Genomic DNA, 21,436 nt, shown 5'->3' on the forward strand with positions numbered 1-21,436 from the left:
GTTTCTCAGGGAGAGAGGAGTTCGAATGATTATGTATCTGGACGACTTTTTGATTATGTCTCAGAGCCAGGAAGAATTGAGAGATCAGGTTTTGTTGTGTGTGGAGCTTCTGGAAGGTTTGGGTTTTGTGGTGAACAAGGAAAAGTCTGTCCTGGTTCCAAGTCAGTGTTTGGAGTTATTGGATTTCAATGTAAACACGGTGTCAAAGACTTTAAGTTTGCCGGAAAAAAAGGTAAGAAGATAAAATCAGAGGTGAGGAGTGTTTTGAAGAGGAGAATGGTGAATTTGAGAGCTTTGGCAAGAGTGATAGGGTTATCTTCTTCCTCAATTCAGGCAGTGTTTCTGGGGCCACTTCATTACAGGGCATTACAGAGGTTAAAAACATATGCTCTCAGGAAGGGCTTGTGGTATGGAGATCAGGTCATTATCACGGAAGAGGCTCGAGAGGAGTTGGTTTGGTGGTTGGAGAATCTGGAGGCGTGGAATGGTCGAGCAGTTTTTGGAATTTGTCCGGACTTTGTTTTGGAGACGGACGCAAGCCTCTTTGGCTGGGGTGCTTGTCTGGAGGAGCAGGAGACTGGAGGACGATGGTCTTTGGAGGAGAGTTCGGTGCACATAAATGGTTTAGAGATGATGGCGGGTCTTTATGCATTAAAGAGTTTTGGAAGGAAATTGAAGAACATCAATGTGTTGGCAGTACGGTATATAAATCGTTTGGGGGGGAAGCAGATCAAGGAATCTGTCTGTTAGCAAGGAAAATTTGGAATTTTTGTTTGGAAGAGAAGATTGGTTTGCAGGCAGAATATTTTCCAGGCCAGAGCAAGTTGTGGCAGATTGGAATTCAAGATATTTAAGGGATTACTGCGATTGGAAACTGAATGTACAGATTTTCAGGAGAATAGTAAAGAAGTGGGGCCCATTGGAAGTGGATCTTTTTGCGTCAAGGCTGACTTATCAGGTGGATCGGTATTACAGTTGGAGAGGAAGTGGATGCGTTTCAGCAGGACTGGAAGAAGGATCGATGTTATGCTTTTCCCCCGTTTGCAATGATACAGAGAGTGTTATTGATGGTAAGGAGGCAGAAGTGTCAGGTGGTGTTAGTGACGCCGTTTTGGGCTGGACAGGCTTGGTTTCCAGGTCTTTTGGAATTGGCAGTAGAGGAGCCTTTGCTGGTTCCAGACTCAGAGGGGGTTCTTTTAGGAGAAGGAGGGGTATTTCATCCTTTGGTTCAGGAAGGGGCCTTGAGCCTTCTTGTTTGGAGGATATCAGGAGAGAGGAGCAGTACGGAGAGCTTTCGGAACAGGCTCAGGAATTGCTCAATAAATCATGGGCTCCAGGTACTAGGAAGAGGCATTTGGGAGCATGGAGGAAGTGGTCTGGTTGGTGCTTGGAAAGGGGTCTGGATCCCGTGGAGGCTTCTGCCATAGAATTGGCAAATTTCTTGTCAACTTTGTTTGTTAAAGGTTTAAGTTTTAGGACTATTAATTATTATAGGTCTGCTATTGCAGCAGGTCAAAGTTTGGTAGGAGGTTCTTCAATTGGTAGAGAACCTTTGGTTTGCAGAGTTTTGAAAGGTGTTAAGTTAAGAAGACCTCCTAGGCCTAGGTATAGTGCTATGTGGGACATTAATAGAATCTTAATGTTGTTTGAAAATTGGCCAGCCAATAGGTTTTTGAGTCGAAAGCAGTTGTCAGGGAAATTAGCAATTCTTTTGTGTCTTATTTCTTTTCGAAGAGTTTCAGGCGTAAGGGCTTTAGATGTTCGTAACAGAAGCTTTACTCCGGATTGAGTTCTCTTTAGTATAACCAAAAGAACAAAATGCATGTCAAACTCAATTTTTTTTTTATCCAAGATTTGTGGAACATCCTAAATTATGCGTGGCGATGTGTTTAAAGGAGTACGAAGCTAGGATGAGTGAGTTTAGGAGAGATGCAGATTATCATTTGTTAATTTCTTTTGTGAAACCTTTTCGACCAGTAACTACAGCTACAATTGCAAGGTGGGTGAGATTTTGCATGTCTGAGGCTGGTGTGGATCTGAATGAGTTTGGTGCACATTCTGTTAGAGGTGCTATGGCGAGTAAGACTTTTTTGTCTGGTGGGCGTTTGGAGATCTTGTGTGCAGCTGATTGGTCCAGTGTGGAGGTTTTTGCAAAGTTTTATCTAAAACCTTTGGGGCATGTGTCGTCTGTGGTTTTGTCACAGCTTTAAACATGCATAATGATAGCCTCCGGTCTTGCCATGAAATGTAGGTTCTCCAAGTTTTGTGAAAAGAGAATCTGGATTTCGTTAAAGACACGGAGGCTAGCATTATCCCTCCCACCCTGCCTTGGTTTTGGGTGGGCTGTGGAGTAGTGAAATGTTGTGTGATTAATCTGGTTGTTATGTTTAGGTGGGTGTACAGTTGATTTAAAATGTTGTTTATTTTTCCAGATGTCCAGTAAGCGGATTTTTGTAGAAGTTCAGCTGCGGTTTGGTGTTTTTATGTTCTCTTCAGGAGCAGCGTAAAAGAGGAAGATGGCTGCTGTGTGGAGGATTATATATTGTTTGGTCTTTCTATGTTCTAGAAGTTGTGGTTTGGTGATGTAATACTTCTAAGTGCTGCAAGGAGTGGAGTAATAAAAGGATATGCATAATGCTAGCCTCCGTGTCTTTAATGAAATCCAGATTCTCTTTTCACAAAACTTGGAGAATCTACATTCTCACGGGCATATTATCAAGCCCATTATCGCCGCTTTAGCTGCAGTTTTCTGCCGCTAAAGCAGCGATAATTTTAACGCCGTTTCTTGATAATATGCCCCATAATTTTTTATATTGCATTAACATGCTGCATTTTAATCGCTTCTATTTTCCAAACCAACATAAACCAAAATGACGGTGGATATAATTGTTACCTTTGTAGATTAGTATGGTAATTACTGAGCCATAAACCATCAACAAGTTGTACTAGTTTTCAGGACAGAAGTCTCCTCAGTAGTTGGTGTTAGGCAGTTTTTTTGTGCATACCACTCTTCATTTAAATATTTTATGTTAGGTGAGCAGAGGTGAGTGTATATCCACATTACATATGATAGATTAACTTCCGGAGTCCTTGCATCAAGAGTCACAACATCTCCTGTAAATGTTCAGTACATTTCCATCGGAAGACATTAACATCGCATGGAACATTGCAGTGCAGGTAAGTATTGCTATTGTAAAAAAATGCTCTTAACGCCATCCATTTTATATATCTATTTCTATCTATTTACATAATATATATTTGTGTATCGAACATGAAACAAAAGTAGGGGTTACAATCAAGATAACATAATAAATATTAGCAGTTTTTTAAATAAAATTATATATGAGGGACCAAAATTGACAAAAATGATGTCAATCATATATATATATATATATATATATATATATATATATATATATATATATCCTAGGTGTAGGTGGCGAGCTGCTCCTGTTTAATAAGTTCATCCTGTTTTAAGAAATTAATTTACAATACCAGCATCACTGTAGATATGCCATCTACTAATATGTATTCTAGCTGAGCTTTTAAACAATCAAATTAGCATAGTGCTACCCAAGCTGTGCTGACAAATGACAAAAGCCTTTTACCATTCCAGGCACAGTATTTTGCCTTTTATTACCATCCGTATTACGTATTGTATTACGAATGGTAAAATACCATCCAAGCCAACCTGGAATAAAAAAAACCAGTGCCTGATACGTGTTTGTTTCGCTCTTAGTAGATTTCATCAGAACAGCATAGCATTGGCCTCGGCAAAAGGCGGCACCCACTATAGGTTAAAATTAAACCCAAACCTGCACAAATTAAAGCTAGGAACTCTGGGTAGTTATATGAAAATATATCAACGACAAGGGGGTTACCCATTAAAAGAATATACAACGTTAAATGTATAAAACAATAAGACTGTATAACATACCTACTAAATTGTATGTAATGGTACTGCTGATGTTATGGCCGTGATGTAGACTCCTGATGCTGTTGCCAGCGAGTAGCCCTAAAATGTTCTACTTTGTAGTATTCACAAAATCTGGACTGTATGTGTTTGATCGTTCATCAGACGTGTCCTCTTTTTTTTATGGTGAAAGCTTGAAATTCTCAAACCGTACACTCTTTATATTCTGCTCATAAACAAGTAGCTTCCTTAAATTTGATGTGCACTGTAGAAGTTTTGGAATTTCTTCGTTCCTAACCTCGATGTTGCCACTATGCAGAAGCTCACCTGTACATAATTGGCATCTCTGCCAACTGATCCACTGATTACCTTTACCACTGACCAGCCCACCGCACCTGTCCCTGGCTGCAGGTATTTGCCTATGAGTTTTTGCCTGCGGGCATTCGTTGCCCGTGTCTCCCCCTGTCCCTGGGCTCCCAGATCCTACATACGTATGTTTTTGTTTACCTAAATACTGACATTTTGTACCTAAGCAGATGGAGGATCTGACACTATGGACTACTTCTGTAGAGTTGAAATGAGGTCCTCCCGTACATGTTGGCATGTTTTACCTGGGCAGGGAACCACTGAACCTGGAATAAATGCATTTTTCCATGGGCAGGAAACTCCTTTACTTGGACAGTGATCCTTTTTACTTAGACACTAATTCTCTTCCAAAGATCAGGATCTGTTTTCCATCTGTAAATGCTCCTGCAACTTTTTTTAAATTCTCTTTATTTGGTTTTGTATAACAGAAACTTGCAGTAGCAGCTCAACAGATACAATGCACTTGATAGTATCACAAATATTATGTGCAGGAGAAGAGTCAGATCGGGCAACCTACGTTCTCGCCCTCCCTAGGGCGTCCACTGTTATAGTACTTTAACATCGTCAATTCTGATTTGTGTCCCGGGTCTCATGCCATGGGCCCCAAATCTTGGTGTGCCCTGTAGACCGCATCCTCTGCACACATGCACCAGTCCATTTTCTGGAACCATTCCACTACTGATGGCAATATATCTGAGCCCTGCAGTTTTATTATGTCCCTTTTGGTCACCATTAATGCTATATGACAGAATAGTAATGGGTATCTAGGTATTGTTTAGAAGTCCCAGATTCCCAGTAGTACCACCCTGGCATCCATTTTCATCTTTGTGTGCATGAGAGCCCTTAATTTATGTAGTATTGTATCCCAGAATGGTGTCGGGCACGGGCACGCCCATACTCTATGAAGCAGTTTTCCTGGGAGATTGCAACCCTGTAGGTACCCCTCATTCCCCATTTTTACCAGTCTGGTTCTAGTATAACATGCCCAGTGGAGGATTTCAAGTTGCACCAGCCGAAAAAACACATCTTATGGTCACTTGTCTCTGGTATTTACATGACCACAGTTTTTGTACAGGTATCCCTCCGGGTTGTGTTATGTCACTGTACAGTACATTTAGGTAATCCCTTGTTGCAAGTGTCTTCCTGTCCGCACTTACTGACAGCTCCTGCTGCTTCGCAAATTTCAAGTTGTTTTCTATGATCAGCTGGTTTGGCCAACAGTACAGCCGCAAATTTGATAGTGATAAACCCTAATGGTAAGGGCTGCCTGTAAGGGTTTTGAGTACTATTCTAGGAGGCCTCCCATCCCACAGGAGCGACCTGGTAACTGCGTCCACCCCTGCAAAGACGCCATCTCAGACCTCAAATGGTGCGTTTTGCAACCGGTACAGAAATCTTGGGAGAGTGATCATTTTATCAGCCCGCCCAAGTAGCAACAGCAGGAGTTTTCTCTAATGCTCAACACCCGACCGGTATTCATCAAGAATTCTGACCAGGTTCTTTCACATGGATTCCTTTAATCACTGGTGATGTATATACTAAGGTACCCAGTGCATGTCCAATGTATTTAACAGTCCTAGGCCTCAAATGGCCTCCAGTAAGTAAGGGGAAATGCCACTGAGTTTTGCCAATTAATATGTACCCTGAGTATATCTTCAATATACGTAGGATGTGAAGTATTCTATGATTGGATCATGAGGGGTCCACCAGACAGAGAAGGATATTGTCAGCAAAGCGGAATATGACGTCCTCCCAGTCTGGGTCCCTTCTTAGCCCATGTACTGGTGCATCCTATCAGGCGGATGGTTTAATTGCTAAGGAAAACATTAGAGAGGAAAGGGAACAACCAGGTCTTGTCCCTCAACCCAGGTGGAAGAGCCCTTAAAGTGTCCCATTAACCCTTACTCTAGCAATGGTCTTTGTTCAGCAAGTGGAACCAGTACAGACATGAACTCTGGTCCAAATCCCATTCTACCAAGGATCGTCATTCGAGCGAATCGAAGGCCTTTTCAGCATTCAAAGAGAGTATCAATGTGTTCCCCCTTTTCTCTAAGGCTTTGTATAAGACACTGTATTGGTGGCACAAATTGAGTTGTGTCAATCTATGGGGCATGAATCCCAAATGGTCTGCAGCTATGAGTTTGCTGACTACTTCATAAAGTAATGTGGTCAATATTTTGACCAGGATTTTTGTCTCAATGTTCAGTAAAGAGAAGCCTGTAGGCAGCACAGTCCTCCAACAGTTTCCTGGATTTGTGTATGAGGACAATATTGGCAGCATGGAGATCCTCTGGTAGTGAGCTCTCCTCTTGGGCCTCATAAAACATCAGTGTGAGAGATTCACTAAGATGGCAACCGATGTATTTGAAAACTTCAGATGGCAGCCCATTTGAGCAAGGAGTTTTGCCACTTTTGAGTTGCTTATTGACCTCCACCATCTCGTACAGTTTGGTCCTTTTCTCAAGTTTTACCCTGTCTTCAAGGGAGATAATGGGGAACGGTAGCTCTTCCACAAATCGTGTAATTTGCTCCGTTGTAAGTTCACCCCTCATGCGGTGTAGCTTGCTTAGGTAGTTTGCAAAAGTCTCAGCAATGTCTGAGGGAGAGTGGACCATTTTCCCCTGGGTTGTACATATGCCTCGCGCTCTTCTCCGGCCTGCCTCTGTGTGTGCAGCAATGGCAGGAGTTTACCCTACACAATGTGTCGTCCCCAGCAAGCGGTCTATATTCCTTTATGAGATAGTATGCAAAATTTCCAACCTTGCGTCATGAAGATATCCAGCTTATCATTTTGTGAGTCCCTGTTCAATGTCTTGCATCGCATTGAATTTTTCTGTGCATCTCCCAATGGAGGCAGCAATCAGGTGTCCCTTATAGACTTCCCGTAGTGTCACAGATGAGGTAACTGCCCCTGCATTTTCCAAGAAGTATTATGGTCAATTGTCTTCTAGCTTCCCAGTTACGAAGTTCCCAGGGGGCTTATCTCCAGGGCGCCCTCTGCTGGGGTGTTACTTGCTAATCTAGCAGATGGGGTGGATGGTGCGAAATACCCCTGGGCACGAACTGGGTATCCCTGAATCTCGAATCGTGCGTTGCCGGAACAAACAGATAGTCAAGTCTGGAGCATAAGCACAGACCTCTGGTAATTTATGAATATTGCTATTCCCCCAGATAGGCCATTTGCCAGAGGTCCACCAGACCCAGGACTCTAGTGAATTGAAGTAGTTGTTAGTCTTCCTTGCCCGCAAGAGAGGTGGGGGAGAATCTGTCAAGCTGTGTTTGCATTGTGAGATTGAAATCACCCTGCAAATCACTGGTGCTTCGGGGGCTTGTATAGATTGTTGCTGCTAAAATTTTCTCTACATTCCAGTTTCCCAATATAGCAGCATAGCAACCCCCGGGGTCAACCCATGTATGCAAGACCATAAGTGAGAGAGATTGACGGGACAATATTCCCACTCCTCAGGAACCTGATGTAAAGCCTGAGTGGGCTGGAACCTTAATCTACCCATACCCAGGAAGCCACAGTTATTCCATACCATGTGTGTTTCTTGTAGTAGTAAAAGGTCTGCCTCCTGCCTTGCCAGAAACTTTGTGACCACTCCCCGTTCTACCTTATTACTCAGGCCAGTCACATTCCATGTAAGGTCCAGAAGGACCACTTTACCATGTTCTATGTTGTCGGTAAATGTGTCTTCCCAGTGTTAGTCTCGCCATCCATCTCCTACCCCCGCTACTGCATTCACAAACACGGGTGTTGTATCACGAAGTGCCACCCTCTCCCTCTAACCAAAATCCACCAACCTCCCACCCTACTACCTCATGCTATGGGTTTAGAACTACCCACCACTCTAACTCTTGAGGTGTCTGAGGCCCCAACAAAACAGCACATCAAAAACAAAACGGAGCTAATGTTTCTTGTCCCTTCTCAACTGGGAACTACGGGTGTGTGACAATGGTGCATGACCTTGTGCCTCTCCAGCTGCCCCCAACTGCAGCTGGCTCTGTTTGATTAGCATTCCTGGCTCATTTTCCGTCAGACTTATGTCTTGTGCGTGTTAAAGGCTCCATCTTGTGAAAAGTCGATCTTCCTTGTGTGTGCTTCCGTAGGTGGCGGAGACAAGGAGCCTCTTATTCCATCTCGGGTCTTAACTTGATTCTTATGTTCGACCGGTTGCCAGCGCTCTAGCTATTCCCACACCTCTTCCGGTGTAGTAAAGAACCATGAGCAGAACTCAGAAATGTCTTTGTTTCGTTGGGGAGATCATTCTGTTTTGGATGTTATGCTTACGCAGTTCAACTTTTGCCTTGTCAAATGTACGCTGCCGTGCCTGGACTACTTGGTTTTAGTCAAGTAATACTATGATGGTCTTGTCATGTGTCTTAGTTAGGCCTGGGGAGAAACGCTGCCATTTTACCATGTACATGTTTCCTAAGTTGCTTTCTATTTCCCAGGATGACTTTTGACACACATTTGCGTGTGCGACAATGCAGGATTACTTTCTCTGGCTTACAAATTCCACTTAGTAAGAACATTAGCACAACACTTTGAACATCACATACAAGGCCTCAACACATATTGTGCAAATATCGTTATTTGTTTTCATCCATAAGGCGATGCAGCTATCAATAGATCATAACGATGTCGGCCTGGCTAAGGCCTCGACTCAGGGGGCAAGGATGCTTTTTGTTATAAATAAGCAAGCATTTCTGGGTTTTGGCAGAGGCGCACTTGCTGACATAGAGAAGTCACTACACGCTGAAACCTCAGCCCAGTTGCTTGCTGATCCCTCCACGAGGAGGGATGTCCAATCTGTGACCAAGACGGAGACCTACATTCTTTCCCTTCAGGTAACAGGGTTGAAACATGCAATAGGGGATTCTTGGCAGAATGCACACACACCCTAGACACTTGGGTTAGGGAACGCATAGTAGGAGTATGCTATCTAGATCTTGTTTTATATGCTTGCATAGATACATTGTTTTAGCAAGATGGTGGAACAGTTTATTCTGTTCACTGTCCTCATATTGCTAATTACTCTTATCTCCTTCTGTCTATTGATCATTGCAGCACATATATTCTATGGAAGAATCAAAATGGATCAATAAATATTGCAAATCTCCCCTCAGTGTATTCTTCGTATATTTCTCTGAGAGAAAGAGAGCATGAGTGTCTGAGCGAAAGGGTTCTAGGTCTGTTGCCATGATCCCTGGGGGGACCAGGGTTGTCATGTTCTGTGGTTGCCAAAACCATTTGCTACTTATCTAGGTTTAAGGATGCTGATGGTGGCACTGTGAGCTAGCTGGCATATAGGACAACATATCCCGAGGTGGTGCATGGAATCAGTCTGGCACCATTCCAGATTATGTTGCCCAACAAACGTGCAGTTCCTGCTGGAAGTGGAAACTACACAGCAGTCTGATTGTCAAATTGTATTTGGCTGCCTTGGTGGGCCACTCCAAGGACTGCGACCCAGTCTTTGTAGTTGAACACCCTAGCAATTAGTGGCCTTATGTCTCACTCCTGGCTTTGGTGGAGCTCCTGGGTTGTGGTGTGCTCTCTCAATGACAAAGTATGGGGAGAGTTCCACCGGTCCGATCGCCGTTTTGATTAATTGTTCCACAAATCGCTCAACTTCGCGGTCATTTGCTTTTTTTTGGCAGGCTCACCAGATAGATATTATTGTGCCTGGATCGTTCCTCTGCATCCTCCTCCCTGCCATGAAGGGGCTGGGTTTACATGAACAGATGCCCCACCTCTGTCTTGAAGGTAGCTATAGAGTCCTAGTGTTCACCAAAGTGCCCTCGGTCGTGTTCACTCTGGCTGTCATTTTGTGGAAATCGGCTCACTACAAATTTATGCCTATTGCCACATTATCCATTTTGGTTTCTAAGGATAAGCATAATTCCATGGCCTCTAGTAGCAGTTATTTCAACGTGCGGTCAGGGTCCCATGAGTTGTCCCAGTCCCGGTCATGGTCAAAGGGTTGTCCAGTGCCCTACAGGGGTAGATGTCTAAGGACATATTGTTTGAGGTTAGGTGATGGAACCGATTAGCCATGTTTATCATGGCTGTCTAACTGGGGAGGGATCCCAGTCAGGACAGTCCCTCAACTGACTATGTTTGCTCGTGGTTCTATTCGCCCTTCCTGTTTTGCATTTTAGGCCGTTATGCACAGCATAGCAAGCCACCCCTTGGCTCAAGATCGATTCAGAAGCCCCTGATCAGTTATGCCTGAGCCTTTCTCTGCCGCCACTGCCTTATTACGGGGATGGTGGGTCTGCCAATCACTCCCCCCGTCGCACAGTCTTGCCACTCGAAGTTAGCAGGTGTACCCTTCATCCCCCTCCTGCAGAATCTAGCTGTGTTGCCTTCATGACGTTTCTGTCCCCACGCACTTTGATCCCCCTGCCCACCATCCAGAGGGATTAGCAGCCGCTTCCGTTCCTCCTGCCAGAGGGTGCGGCAGGATTCTCAACCCTGCCCACTCAAATTCTTCAGGCCCCTCTTGAGTCAGTTTCGTTCCTTCGGGCGGCCGCCATTTTGGCCGCTATGTTTACGGGGATGACTCCTGTCTGGGCTGCTTTATAGGAGGCTGGGTGGCCCGCCAAGGACCCTAGGCAGCGCCTGCCTCCAAGGTGAGCTCAGGAATTTTGGGGTAATTAACGACCCCCTAGAGACAGGATTGTTGCCAGCTCCACCATCAGCTGCCTGAGCTTTGGCTTAGTGTGCCATCTTGCCACAAGCTACAAGCCACACCACTCCAAAATGCTTCCACTATTGTTTCCCTTTGTGCCCACCAGACAGGGCCCTCCCTCCCACATAGCAGGTGCAGCTACTACATCCATTCCTTCTAGTTGTGCGTGGGAGCCAGCAGTGAGCATTGCTTAATTTGCGCTGGTGTTTGCAGATGGTGTTGGTCACCAGCAGTCATATTTGGGGACTAGGACTTATTTTTCATTATCAGATTTTGACCAAAAGCAAGAGAGAGAGAGGGAGAGAGAAAGAAATGGAGAAGTAAAAGAAACATAGGAAAACAGTAACACAGAAAAAGTAGGGATGAAAAGGAACCTCCGACAGTGAGATTAATGAACAGGAAGTGGAAGGTGGTGGAAGAAAGAGACGTGAGCGTTAATCAGAACAGGGCAGCCTTGGTATTGAGCAACCCCATCATAAAGCAGGTCGGCCGATGGGCTCTTAAGAAAAACACAGGGCCTTCTGTGATTGCTACTTTTTATTTTACCAAATTAAGCCCCGACAGCGAGAGTCCTGTGCCATTACATTGGGGGACCGGATGTGTTGTGTGATTTCAAGTTGCAAGCCGTGACAGTGCTGTGCATGTATGTGGATGTGCAGTATTTGTATAGCACTCACCTAGCTGAAAGGCAGCAGAGCTCTGTGCCTGGTCGAGGATGCAGAGTGACGGGGGCGGGTAGGAGGGGGACTAGCTCACTTCTGAGAGTGGAGGTGGACTACTGTTTCATCATGATGTTTGCTCTTGAAAGAGGTGCGTCCTCAGATCTTTATAAAACCGCAGAAGCGTTGGGGGAGCCATGGTGGACCGAAGGATGTTGCCCTGTTCCTAGGTGCATTGATGGAGAGGGTCTCCTGCCCTGTTTTTTTTTCTTCCTTTTTTTTTTTTTTTACACCTCTGTGTTTCCAGTCTGATTGCGTCCTGGTTGCAGGTGTGCTTAGACCCGCCAGAGGTGCTGAGCTTGTCAACCAGAAATGCAGGGTGTCCACCTGTACCTCTGTGCGTGGGGTTCAGCAGTGACAGCCCAGTGGCATTGCATTCATCGGGAGTCCTCTGTGACAGCGCTAAGTAAACAATGCAGCAAACAGTTTTAAGTAGTAAGGACTGTGACATTGACTCAAACGCTCCCATGCCTTTACAAGGTGAGAGACATTGCACCACTGGGGTCAGATGTGACAGTGTTGTACCTTTGTACCTGTGAGTCAGCAGTCACAGTGTCAAGGAAGCAATAAAACAGAGTTAAGGATGGTAATGGTTGTGACATTGCACCTGGGGGTCTGATCTGTGACCGTGTTCAGTCCTCGTACTTGGGCGGAAGCAGTGACATTCCTCCTGGATGGAGACAGCCTCCCCTGAGCACCCTATCAGGAGGACAGTGATAAGGAGATGAAAGTCCGCTGCTTCAGCAGCTCTTAGCAGCCGCGTCAGCCCCCTCTGACGGGCAGGAGCAGGGCCCCGGGAGACTGCCGGCTCCTTCTCCACCCGGAAACCCCCATCCCAGCGCCATGTCTGCGGCTCGCCTGGTGCTGCGCCTGCTGCTCACCAGCCTGTGTGGTAAGCCCCGAAGTGCCTCTTGCGCACAGTAGTGTCTGTGTGTGGGGGAGTTAGGGGGGGGGGGGGCGTGAAAAGTGGCGCCATCTGTTGTGAGCCCTCTTTGGCATTTGGCGGGCATAGACAAACGTGGTGGCATTTGGTGCTTTTTTAAACTTGTCATAACTTTAAATTCTTCAAACACCTAGGATTGTGTGGAAACATTGTCGCAAATGGTGCATTTGTAAACATTTTGCTCATATTCGATATAACTTAGGATTTAAATATCACTTTATAGGGGTTTTGAGGTGCATCCCGTAATCGATGGGGCATTTGTAAACGTTTTAGGTCTGTTCCGGTGATGAAAACTGGACAGGACTTTAAAGATGGCATTCTGGGGATCACCCCGAATGATTATTCGAGAAACCTAGTGAGAATTTCACTTTTTAAGACATTTGGCGAGCAGGTTTTAAATTCCCTAACATAATAGCAACACTATGGAGTGGCAAGAAAGTGATGTGTCCGAAGCTGTGCAGTTAGTTCCGACTGCTCTCCTATATAGCGGGGTGAAGCCCAGTAGCACTCATAAGAAGAGCAGGAAGAGAGCAGCCATCCCCTACGGGACAGGAATCCGCGCAGGTGCAGCCCTAGCAGCTGGAAAAAAACACAAGGTTACAACACTTCAAAACCACATGAATGTCATGAGAGTCAAAACAGCAAATCGAGTAACTATTAATACGTGGGACTTGAACAGTTAAAGTCTGCAGTGTGCTAGTGAGGAGGGGGAAGTTTGGAGGGATTGGTGGCTTGAAAAAGCTGGCAGGGGTTTTAACGAGTCAGTCACTTGTCAGGCAGAGCTAACTGCAAGCCAGGCAATATCTTGAATTGGATTGACTCTGCCCCAGACCTATAGTTCTTTGAGAGACATTACTGTTGTAAAACACTACTGTTCGCCAGCACTGCCTATGCTTCAGAGACACCAGGGTGCAACCAGACCCAAACTTTTTGAGGGTGGGGGGAGGTAGCTAACATGTTACCCAATAAAGGCAGGAATAACATTTCAAGCAATGGTGCGGAGCTATCTTTAGAGCCAAGACTAGAAACTAGAATGATAAATTGTGCCTTTTATACATACTTGTCAAACCGAATACAATTACACATTTGACAATGTTTACTGGCTTCTAACAGAGGGCCCTAGTTACATGTTGCGGAGAGGGAACTCCATTTCAGTGGCGATGGAGGTTTTCTCCCTGCCAACACAGTGGTCCACCCCACTGATTTAAATGCATGCGGATAATAGGTTTGCTACGGTGATGACCACTCCATCACCACCGTAGTTAAACTTCTGCGATGGATTAAGGGCCATCGGAGAACTGGTTGTATATCTGTCTTCCCAATTAGCATGGGCAGCCATATACCAGTTCTTTACTGTTTGTCATCGCCAGGCACACCCTAGCTATAAAGGACAGTAAAAAAGACAAATAATGCCCCCCTCGCCATGGGAGATTACTTACATGGCAAGATGGGTATTGAATTTTTTATTTCCAAAAAGAAAATCTCACTGCGGGATTTTATTTTTGAACATTAAAAACAGTTTGGTGCAAGGCGCCAGTCATGTTGCTGAAGCCCTGCACCCAACTGCGAAAAGCATTTGCAGGAACCGCTCTGATGGTGGTTCCTGGCAATGCTTTAGAAGTGAATGCCAGCTTGGTGGTCATTTCTAAATCTGGCGGATGGTACCTCCGTCAGGCTGATGGAGTAATTTACCTTGCCGTCCTGGCGGAGAGACAGGGCGTCCACCAGAATAAAAATCAGGCCCAGAGCTCTTTAAAAAGGGGAATGAGTGATTTCACATCTAAAACACAACTTCTACAGATTTCAATATAGAGAACTTTAAAACCACTTTTCGCAAATCTATTTCAAGACGAGTACCCTTTCCCCAATGCAAAAACCAAAGGAAATGATGGACGGAGTGAATGAACATTGCAAGCACTCACCCCCAGTCAACTGATCTGGGTTTAATCCATCACCGTTCTTTAGCCCACTCTGCCACCCCAGTTCAGACATGGCCATATGCAAATCAGTCTGACCCTGTTACCCTTTCCCCAATACCTTCTGTGAATTGACAGTAAGCTTGTGGAGTATTTTTAATTCCATCTTTCGAAATAAGCTCCTGCCTGGCTGTTGCTCAAAGGTACATGTTCAGTCTGCTCATCGGTATGTTGCAACATATGCTTTTTTGAGGCCGCTCACAGGTACAGTTGTCAGAATATTGAGCTGAGTGGGTTAATAACCCTGATTTCGGGATGTGTGACAGGCAAGTCACAGTTTTGATTCTTAATGCATCTTTTGTTCCTTCTTAGATTGAATAAGTGAATGAAAATCAGATGGCAGTATTACCACCTGCACATTTCTCTGCCAGAATTCTGCACCATCCACAATCAAAATGAAATAGGTGTTGTTAGCACACCACATTAAGCAGTTCTCATAGGAAATTACTTTGCCAATTTCATGCACAAACCAAAGTCACCAGGCATAAAGAACTACATAACATTTAGTTGCATTGTAATAACTATGCAATAAATTGTGTTCATTCATACAAAGGGTGGAAGTATTCTTTTAAGATTCAGAACATATAGAATGAGTGGCTGATGAGCAATGCCCTGCAAAAATATCAAACCAAAAGAAACAGAAATTGACGCTCTTAATAGCAGATGTAATAATAACAACTAAGTCACATAGAGAGTATGACCTCCACTGGAACCAATTCTATCTACATGTGCAACTCTGCCATGTGCTCCTGCCCTATGCTTCTGGTTTGGAGAAGCTACCAGAGTTCAGTCCATTGGAGGCACAAGTATTACTTGGTGACCCCTACGACCCAAACTTTCAAAAATCTATAAATCTCTTGTCACACATACCCCCCAATTTCTTCCTTAGACTGCACACAGGTTGGACTCACAACCTTGCCAATTGGCAGACGAAGATTGGCAGGAAGCCTTGGTTTCCGCATGGGAGGCTGCTATTAAGGCCCAGATTTGCTTTATACAGTTGAAATACATAGACCCGTCTATCATACGAGCCCAGGTTGTGGAGAATGGGTGTGATTACTTCACTGCTTTGTCTGCGATGCTCTAACCATCGGGAGCCATTCTCCATGCAGTTTGGGGCTGCTGAGTCTTCACTACGTTTTTGGACTGGGTCTTGACATGCCTAAGGGGAGGGGTTGCTGGGCTGGCCCCAACCGAGGGATCCCAAATTAGCCCTTTTGCATGTCACTAACAACGTAGAAGATAACGGGTACAAGAGAGCCCTACTGTGGATTGGATTAGTGGTGGCCAAAGATGATATCGCCATAGAATGGAAAAAAGGTGAAGCTTCATCGTTGGCGAAATGTAAGACGGGCCTGGATGGAGGGATGGTCATGCAAAAACCAATTTACGTAGCTGGGGTTTCCCACATATGCCTGGCAATGTCTGGAGTGATTGGGCTAAGTACACAGGGAATCAACTTGACCCTTGCTACACATTAATCTGGTCTTTGGCCAAGGTGTACACCTTCGGGACTTGATGGAATAGAAGGGGCAAGGATGTGTTGTGGGGGGAGTGGAGGAGGATTGTTGCTAAGTAGTTCTTATGGCCTAGAAATGTGGATATATGATATGTTTTTTTTAGTTTGGATCTGTTACTTAGGAATGATACACTGTCAATTTGATATTGCTGTATAATATTTATGTTAAATGCCAATAGAATGTGTTATACAAAAATAACTAGATGTGCCCTCCCAGCTCGGTAGCAGCGTCCCCTTTGTTCACTACTGTAGATCCCAGAAAGGGATTGGTAATCCACTTGTTTCACCGTTCTTTAGGTGGTTTTTGAGCAAAGTAAACACACTTCAATTTTGATCTCGATTATTCAAAATTTCAATCCATCACAGAAATGCATAGAATCATATCCTGGATAAATGATGCCTATGTGTTCACACTGGTATATCCATCATAATCAATACATTCAATTGTCCCTATACATTTCAGGCTACGCACGCCTTCAGGGAATATGTTAACCTAAAAAGCAAAAGCGAATGAATTCAAACGTGTGTGTCTAAATCACTGACCTGACCTATGTGCTGAATACTAACCTAGTCCAGTGGCATAACAACACGTGAAAGATGGTCAAATAAAGGAAAAGTGTGATTCGGATGATTGTGAAAAACATCATCACTAAATGTTTTCATGGTGCTCAATCTGTGTCCGGCCATGCCACATGAGAATGAACCAAACACAAGGAGATGATAGACGGAGCACTGAAACTTTTCAGACACTCACCCCCCCGCTCACAGATCTGAGTTGAATCCATCATCGTTCTTTAGCTCACTTCAGTATCGCATTTCAGACCCAGCCATATGCAAATCAGTCTTGACTCTGTGCCTCATGGAAACAGTCCAGCTGGGATTGCCAAGCCAGGTCTTCACTGGACCGTAAACAAGCATCCTGGGACCGGTTTCAGTGTAACACGCCTCATCAACCAGGCTAGCTTGAATCCAGTGGTAAAGTGAGCAAGGGTCCCATGTCTGGGCATACCCTGCCAACTTAGGGCGAACAAAGCAAACACAAGGAGATGATGGACGGAGTGCTGAAACTTCTCAGACGCTCACCCCAGTCACAGATCTGAGTTGAATCCATCATCGTTCTTTAGCTCACAGCCACCCCAGTTCAGACCCAGCCATGTGTTAATCCGTCTTGACCCTGTGACTCATAGGAACAGTCCATCCTGAATTGCCAAGCCGGGTCTTCCCTGGACCAGAAACAAGCATCCTGGGGCCAGTTTTGGGGTAACACCCTTCATCAGCCAGGCTAGCTTGAATTCAGTGGCAAAGTGTGCAAGGGACCCATGTCAGGGCATACCCTGCCAATGTAAGGCAAACCAAGCAAACACAAGGAGATGATGGACGGAGCACTGCAACTTTTCAGACATTCACCCTCAGTCACAGATCTGGGTTGAATCCATCATCATTCTTTAGCTCACTTCGCCACCCCAGTTCAGACCCAGCCATATTCTAATCAGTCTTGAGCCTGTGCCTCATGTGAACAGTCCAGCCTGATTTGCCCGATCTGCCAGGCCAGGTCCTCCTTGGACCGTAAACAAGCATCCTGGGTCTGGTTTCGGGGTAAAACGGTCTTTCAGGCATAGTTATGGCACAGAACTAAGTTGGTATTCAGCACACGGGTAAGCTTGGCGATTCAGACATACACGTTTGAATTCACACAGGAGATGCGTCACAAGCCTTGTACATATTTAAGGATGAGAGTTTCCACGACCGTCCGAGTTACACTTTCCCTATTTTTCATTCACGGTCTCTAATGCTTGGGATACATTACATGGGTCAGGATTACCTATGGGACTACAATCCGGGCGCACTTGTTGGAATTCACATTAGATGTACTGGTTTGCACAGTGTACAATATTTTCACTGACCACTCCATAATGGTTGCCACTGTGATAAAGTGTGCATGCCGTTTTCAATTCTAGCACGTGCACTTGTGTATCACATGTGAATCTTTCTTTTATAGCTATGAAAAGAAGTTTTTCTTCCACTTATCAACTAGGCTAAAAGTTTGTACTACTGAGTCTATGTACTCCATTTGTGCTTATTTATTGTTTTGGTTATCATTCGCTTTCGCTTTTTAGGATAACATGTCCCCTGAAGAAGGGCATAGTCCAAAATGCATTGGGACAATTGAACCTATTGATTATGATGGATATACCAGTGTGAACACACAGGATGTTTTAAGCATCATTTATCAAGAATATGATTCTATCCATTTCTGTGATGGATTAAAATTTATAATAATCAAGATTACAATTGAAGTGTGTTTACTTTGCTAAAACACCACCTAAAGAACGGTGAAACAGGTGGATTACTAATCCCTTTCTGGGATTTATAGTAGTGAACAAAGGGGATGCTGCTCCCGAGCTTGGAGGACGCATCTAGTTAATTTGACACACGCCTATGATCAGTAGGCGATACCCTTGCACACACAGCAAATTTGACGAAACTGGATTATCTTCATTTACTTTATGGCGTGTGAATCCTCAATCTGAATAAAAAAAATGACAACAAACTTTTTTGCTTTCTATTAGCCCTGTCAGCCTTATGGTGGTCTTCCCCAAAACATTTTGCCTTCACCCCTCCTATTTTTCTTTAAATATTTTTGTTGGCCTTAGGACTCAGCGCACTTTACCACTGCTAACCAGTGCTAAAGTGCTTGTGCTCACTCCCTAAAATATAGTAAAATTGGCTTACACCTGATTGCATATTTGATTTACTTGTACGTCACCTAGTAAAGTGGTATACCATATACCTAGGGGCCTGTAGCACTTGTTGTGCCACCCACTTAAGTAGCCCCTTAAAACATGTCCCATCTCTACCATTGTAGCCTGTGTGCTGTTTTGAACTGCAAATCCGACTTGGCAAAATAAACTTCTTCCCATGCTTAAAACTCCCTTTAAAATATATGTAAAGTCACCCCTAAGGCAGGGTGCATTGTAATTAAAAACGTGGACATGGAATTTTACGTTTTACAAGTCCTGGTAGCGAAAAACGTTCAAATTTGTTATTCAATATTGTGAGGTCTACCTTCCCCATAAGATGACATTGGGTTACCTTATTACATGAAGAAAGTGCTAACTTTTGAGTGGGAGCAGGTAGGAAAGCCATGGTTAGAAACTGAGGAATTGTAATTTTAAATCCTCTTAAACCGTAAAGTCGGATTTTAAGTCTCAATAATGAAAATACCACTTTTAGAAAGTTGACATTTTCTTGTCCTAACAGTTTGGTGTCTGCAGCCTGGTCTGGGGCCACCTGACTAGTTGTGAGTGGCAGTTGGCCTTCGGATATTCCTCCCAGGCAGCCTCATAAAGGACAGTCTGGTTGTTGGCAGGATAGGCTATCGCTGACTTGATATGGGGGCGTAGATGTTACCTGTCTTCTTGTACTTGAAAGGCACTGGCTCGACTTACACACAGAGTACTTAATACAACCCTATTGTGCCCCAGACAGACTGAGAGCAGAGCAGGAAGGCAGGAAGAGACACTTCTTTGAGGAGAAAGCTTCTTTCACTTCAAAGGAGGCACCAGGTATAGACCCACTCTTCAGTACACTCCTGGACCTGTGGATACTACAGAAGGACACCCTGCTGCCCTGGTGCTTGAGGCCTGCCCTGCTTTTCTTGAAATCCATCTTTTTGATTTAACAAATATATAATGTATGCTCTATAAATATCTGAGATTCCTGCACTCTAAATCAAACTCATGTTTTGGGGACTTTAAACCCCTGCTTAAGGCACCTAAGCATATCTATATACAGAGGCATATTTTTGAGTGGTCTCCAATGACATTTAAATAACGCTTTTTACCTCATGTTAGGATGCTATATCACTTTTCCCACTTATGTAGTGGCGCTACAGATTGTGAGGAGTATGAAGAATATCAAGAAAATAACACAAACTGATGCTAATAGTAATTTTCTCATGTACCCTGTAGTACTACTTTCATAAGCATTTTGCTTAAAAGGCAAAATCCTTCAGCCATATAACAGTCTAAATTGTGCTTCTTTGGTTTTAATTGCTTGTCTTTTACTGCAGGGTGCGTGTTGCATGGTGCCCCTGCTGCGTATTTGTTGATAGGGTGGGTGCAGATAACAGCACCTTTCGTCTGTGCTACCCTCCTGGCACCTCATTATCTTCCTTAATAGGGAAATGATGAGGCAGGGCAATGCAGGGGGCACCCGAGTTAGTGGAAAACAAAAGAAAGCTAAGGAAGACTGGCTAGTTGCACTTCAATGTGCCTGAGGGCCGAAATTAACACTTTAAAGTGTCTGACATGCAGGTCATGCTGGAGGTCCAGCAGCCCCGCCCAACCCACAGGAACTGACGGGAGGGCTAAAGTTTGTTCAACCCAATGGGCATCGCGCGCCTGAGAGACACTTAGCCATGCCAGGTTTTCGGAGCCAGCACCCTGTTAATGTATGTACTTATATGCATCAGTGGGGTTCGGGATCTGAGAGGTATGACGTGCCCATACATTTTTAATTTTAGATAAACAGTTCACCTACTTTTGTGAAAAGACAACCAACTCGGAACGTTTAAGTCCGACAGTTGAAATGCCTCAACTGAAGTGTAAGGCATGGTTTCTCTTCTACAGTGAAACCTAGGGCGGTGCAGATAGCTAAACAAGTCTTCTTACTAGGCTGTCTGCTGCTCTGAAAGAAATGTAAATGTGTGCATCTGGTAAATCTGCAAACGTAAAGGGTGAGTGTAAGCCTTTATTGGGTTTAATTGATGGAATTATTTGAAGCTTACTGATGACACAGACCTATTCTTTTTGAGAGGTATTGTATGGGAGCTGCCAGCTAAGCTATGAAAAATCTGCTTCCTGAGGACACACATTTATTCTTTTGAGAGTATTGTAAGGCAACTACCAGCTAAGCTATGAAGTGTGAACTTTTAAAAACCAGTTATAAATAATATTGCACTACATACAGTCCGGGTATTACTAAAATCTATATTTTAGAAACACTTTTTTATCTTAAACTTTTTTGTATATTATGTAGCAGCCTAACTTATGCTTTGTGTAATACAAGTGTAAAATAATGACTCACAGTGCTTTATGTCACAGACTGGGAACTTTTAACACTAGACATACACAAGTCATTATTCTCCACTGCATCAACCAGGATTCAATTCTGTAGCTCTCTGGTGCAGTGTATTAAATAATATGGGTTTCATAATGTACGGTAGTGCATTTCCCACAGATTAAAATACTTTGCATTCATTTTTCACTTAAGCTGTGTGTTATTTTTCATGCAGTTACCT

At 44.2% G+C, this 21,436-nt stretch overlaps 1 protein-coding gene across 1 annotated transcript in view; it reads left to right on the plus strand.

The window, feature by feature from the left end:
• The first annotated feature begins 12,245 nt into the window (after window positions 1-12,245).
• MAMDC4 (MAM domain containing 4) overlaps window positions 12,246-21,436 on the plus strand; it is a 394,635-nt gene continuing 385,444 nt past the window's right edge. Inside the window, exon 1 of the mRNA XM_085611032.1 lies at window positions 12,246-12,588. Coding sequence (XP_085467158.1) covers window positions 12,540-12,588 — 49 coding nt within the window. The 5' untranslated portion in view covers window positions 12,246-12,539. The remainder of the gene's footprint in view (window positions 12,589-21,436) is intronic.

The sequence above is a fragment of the Triturus cristatus genome, chromosome 1_2 (genome assembly GCF_964204655.1).
Source record: "Triturus cristatus chromosome 1_2, aTriCri1.1, whole genome shotgun sequence".
Taxonomy (NCBI): Eukaryota; Metazoa; Chordata; class Amphibia; order Caudata; family Salamandridae; genus Triturus; species Triturus cristatus.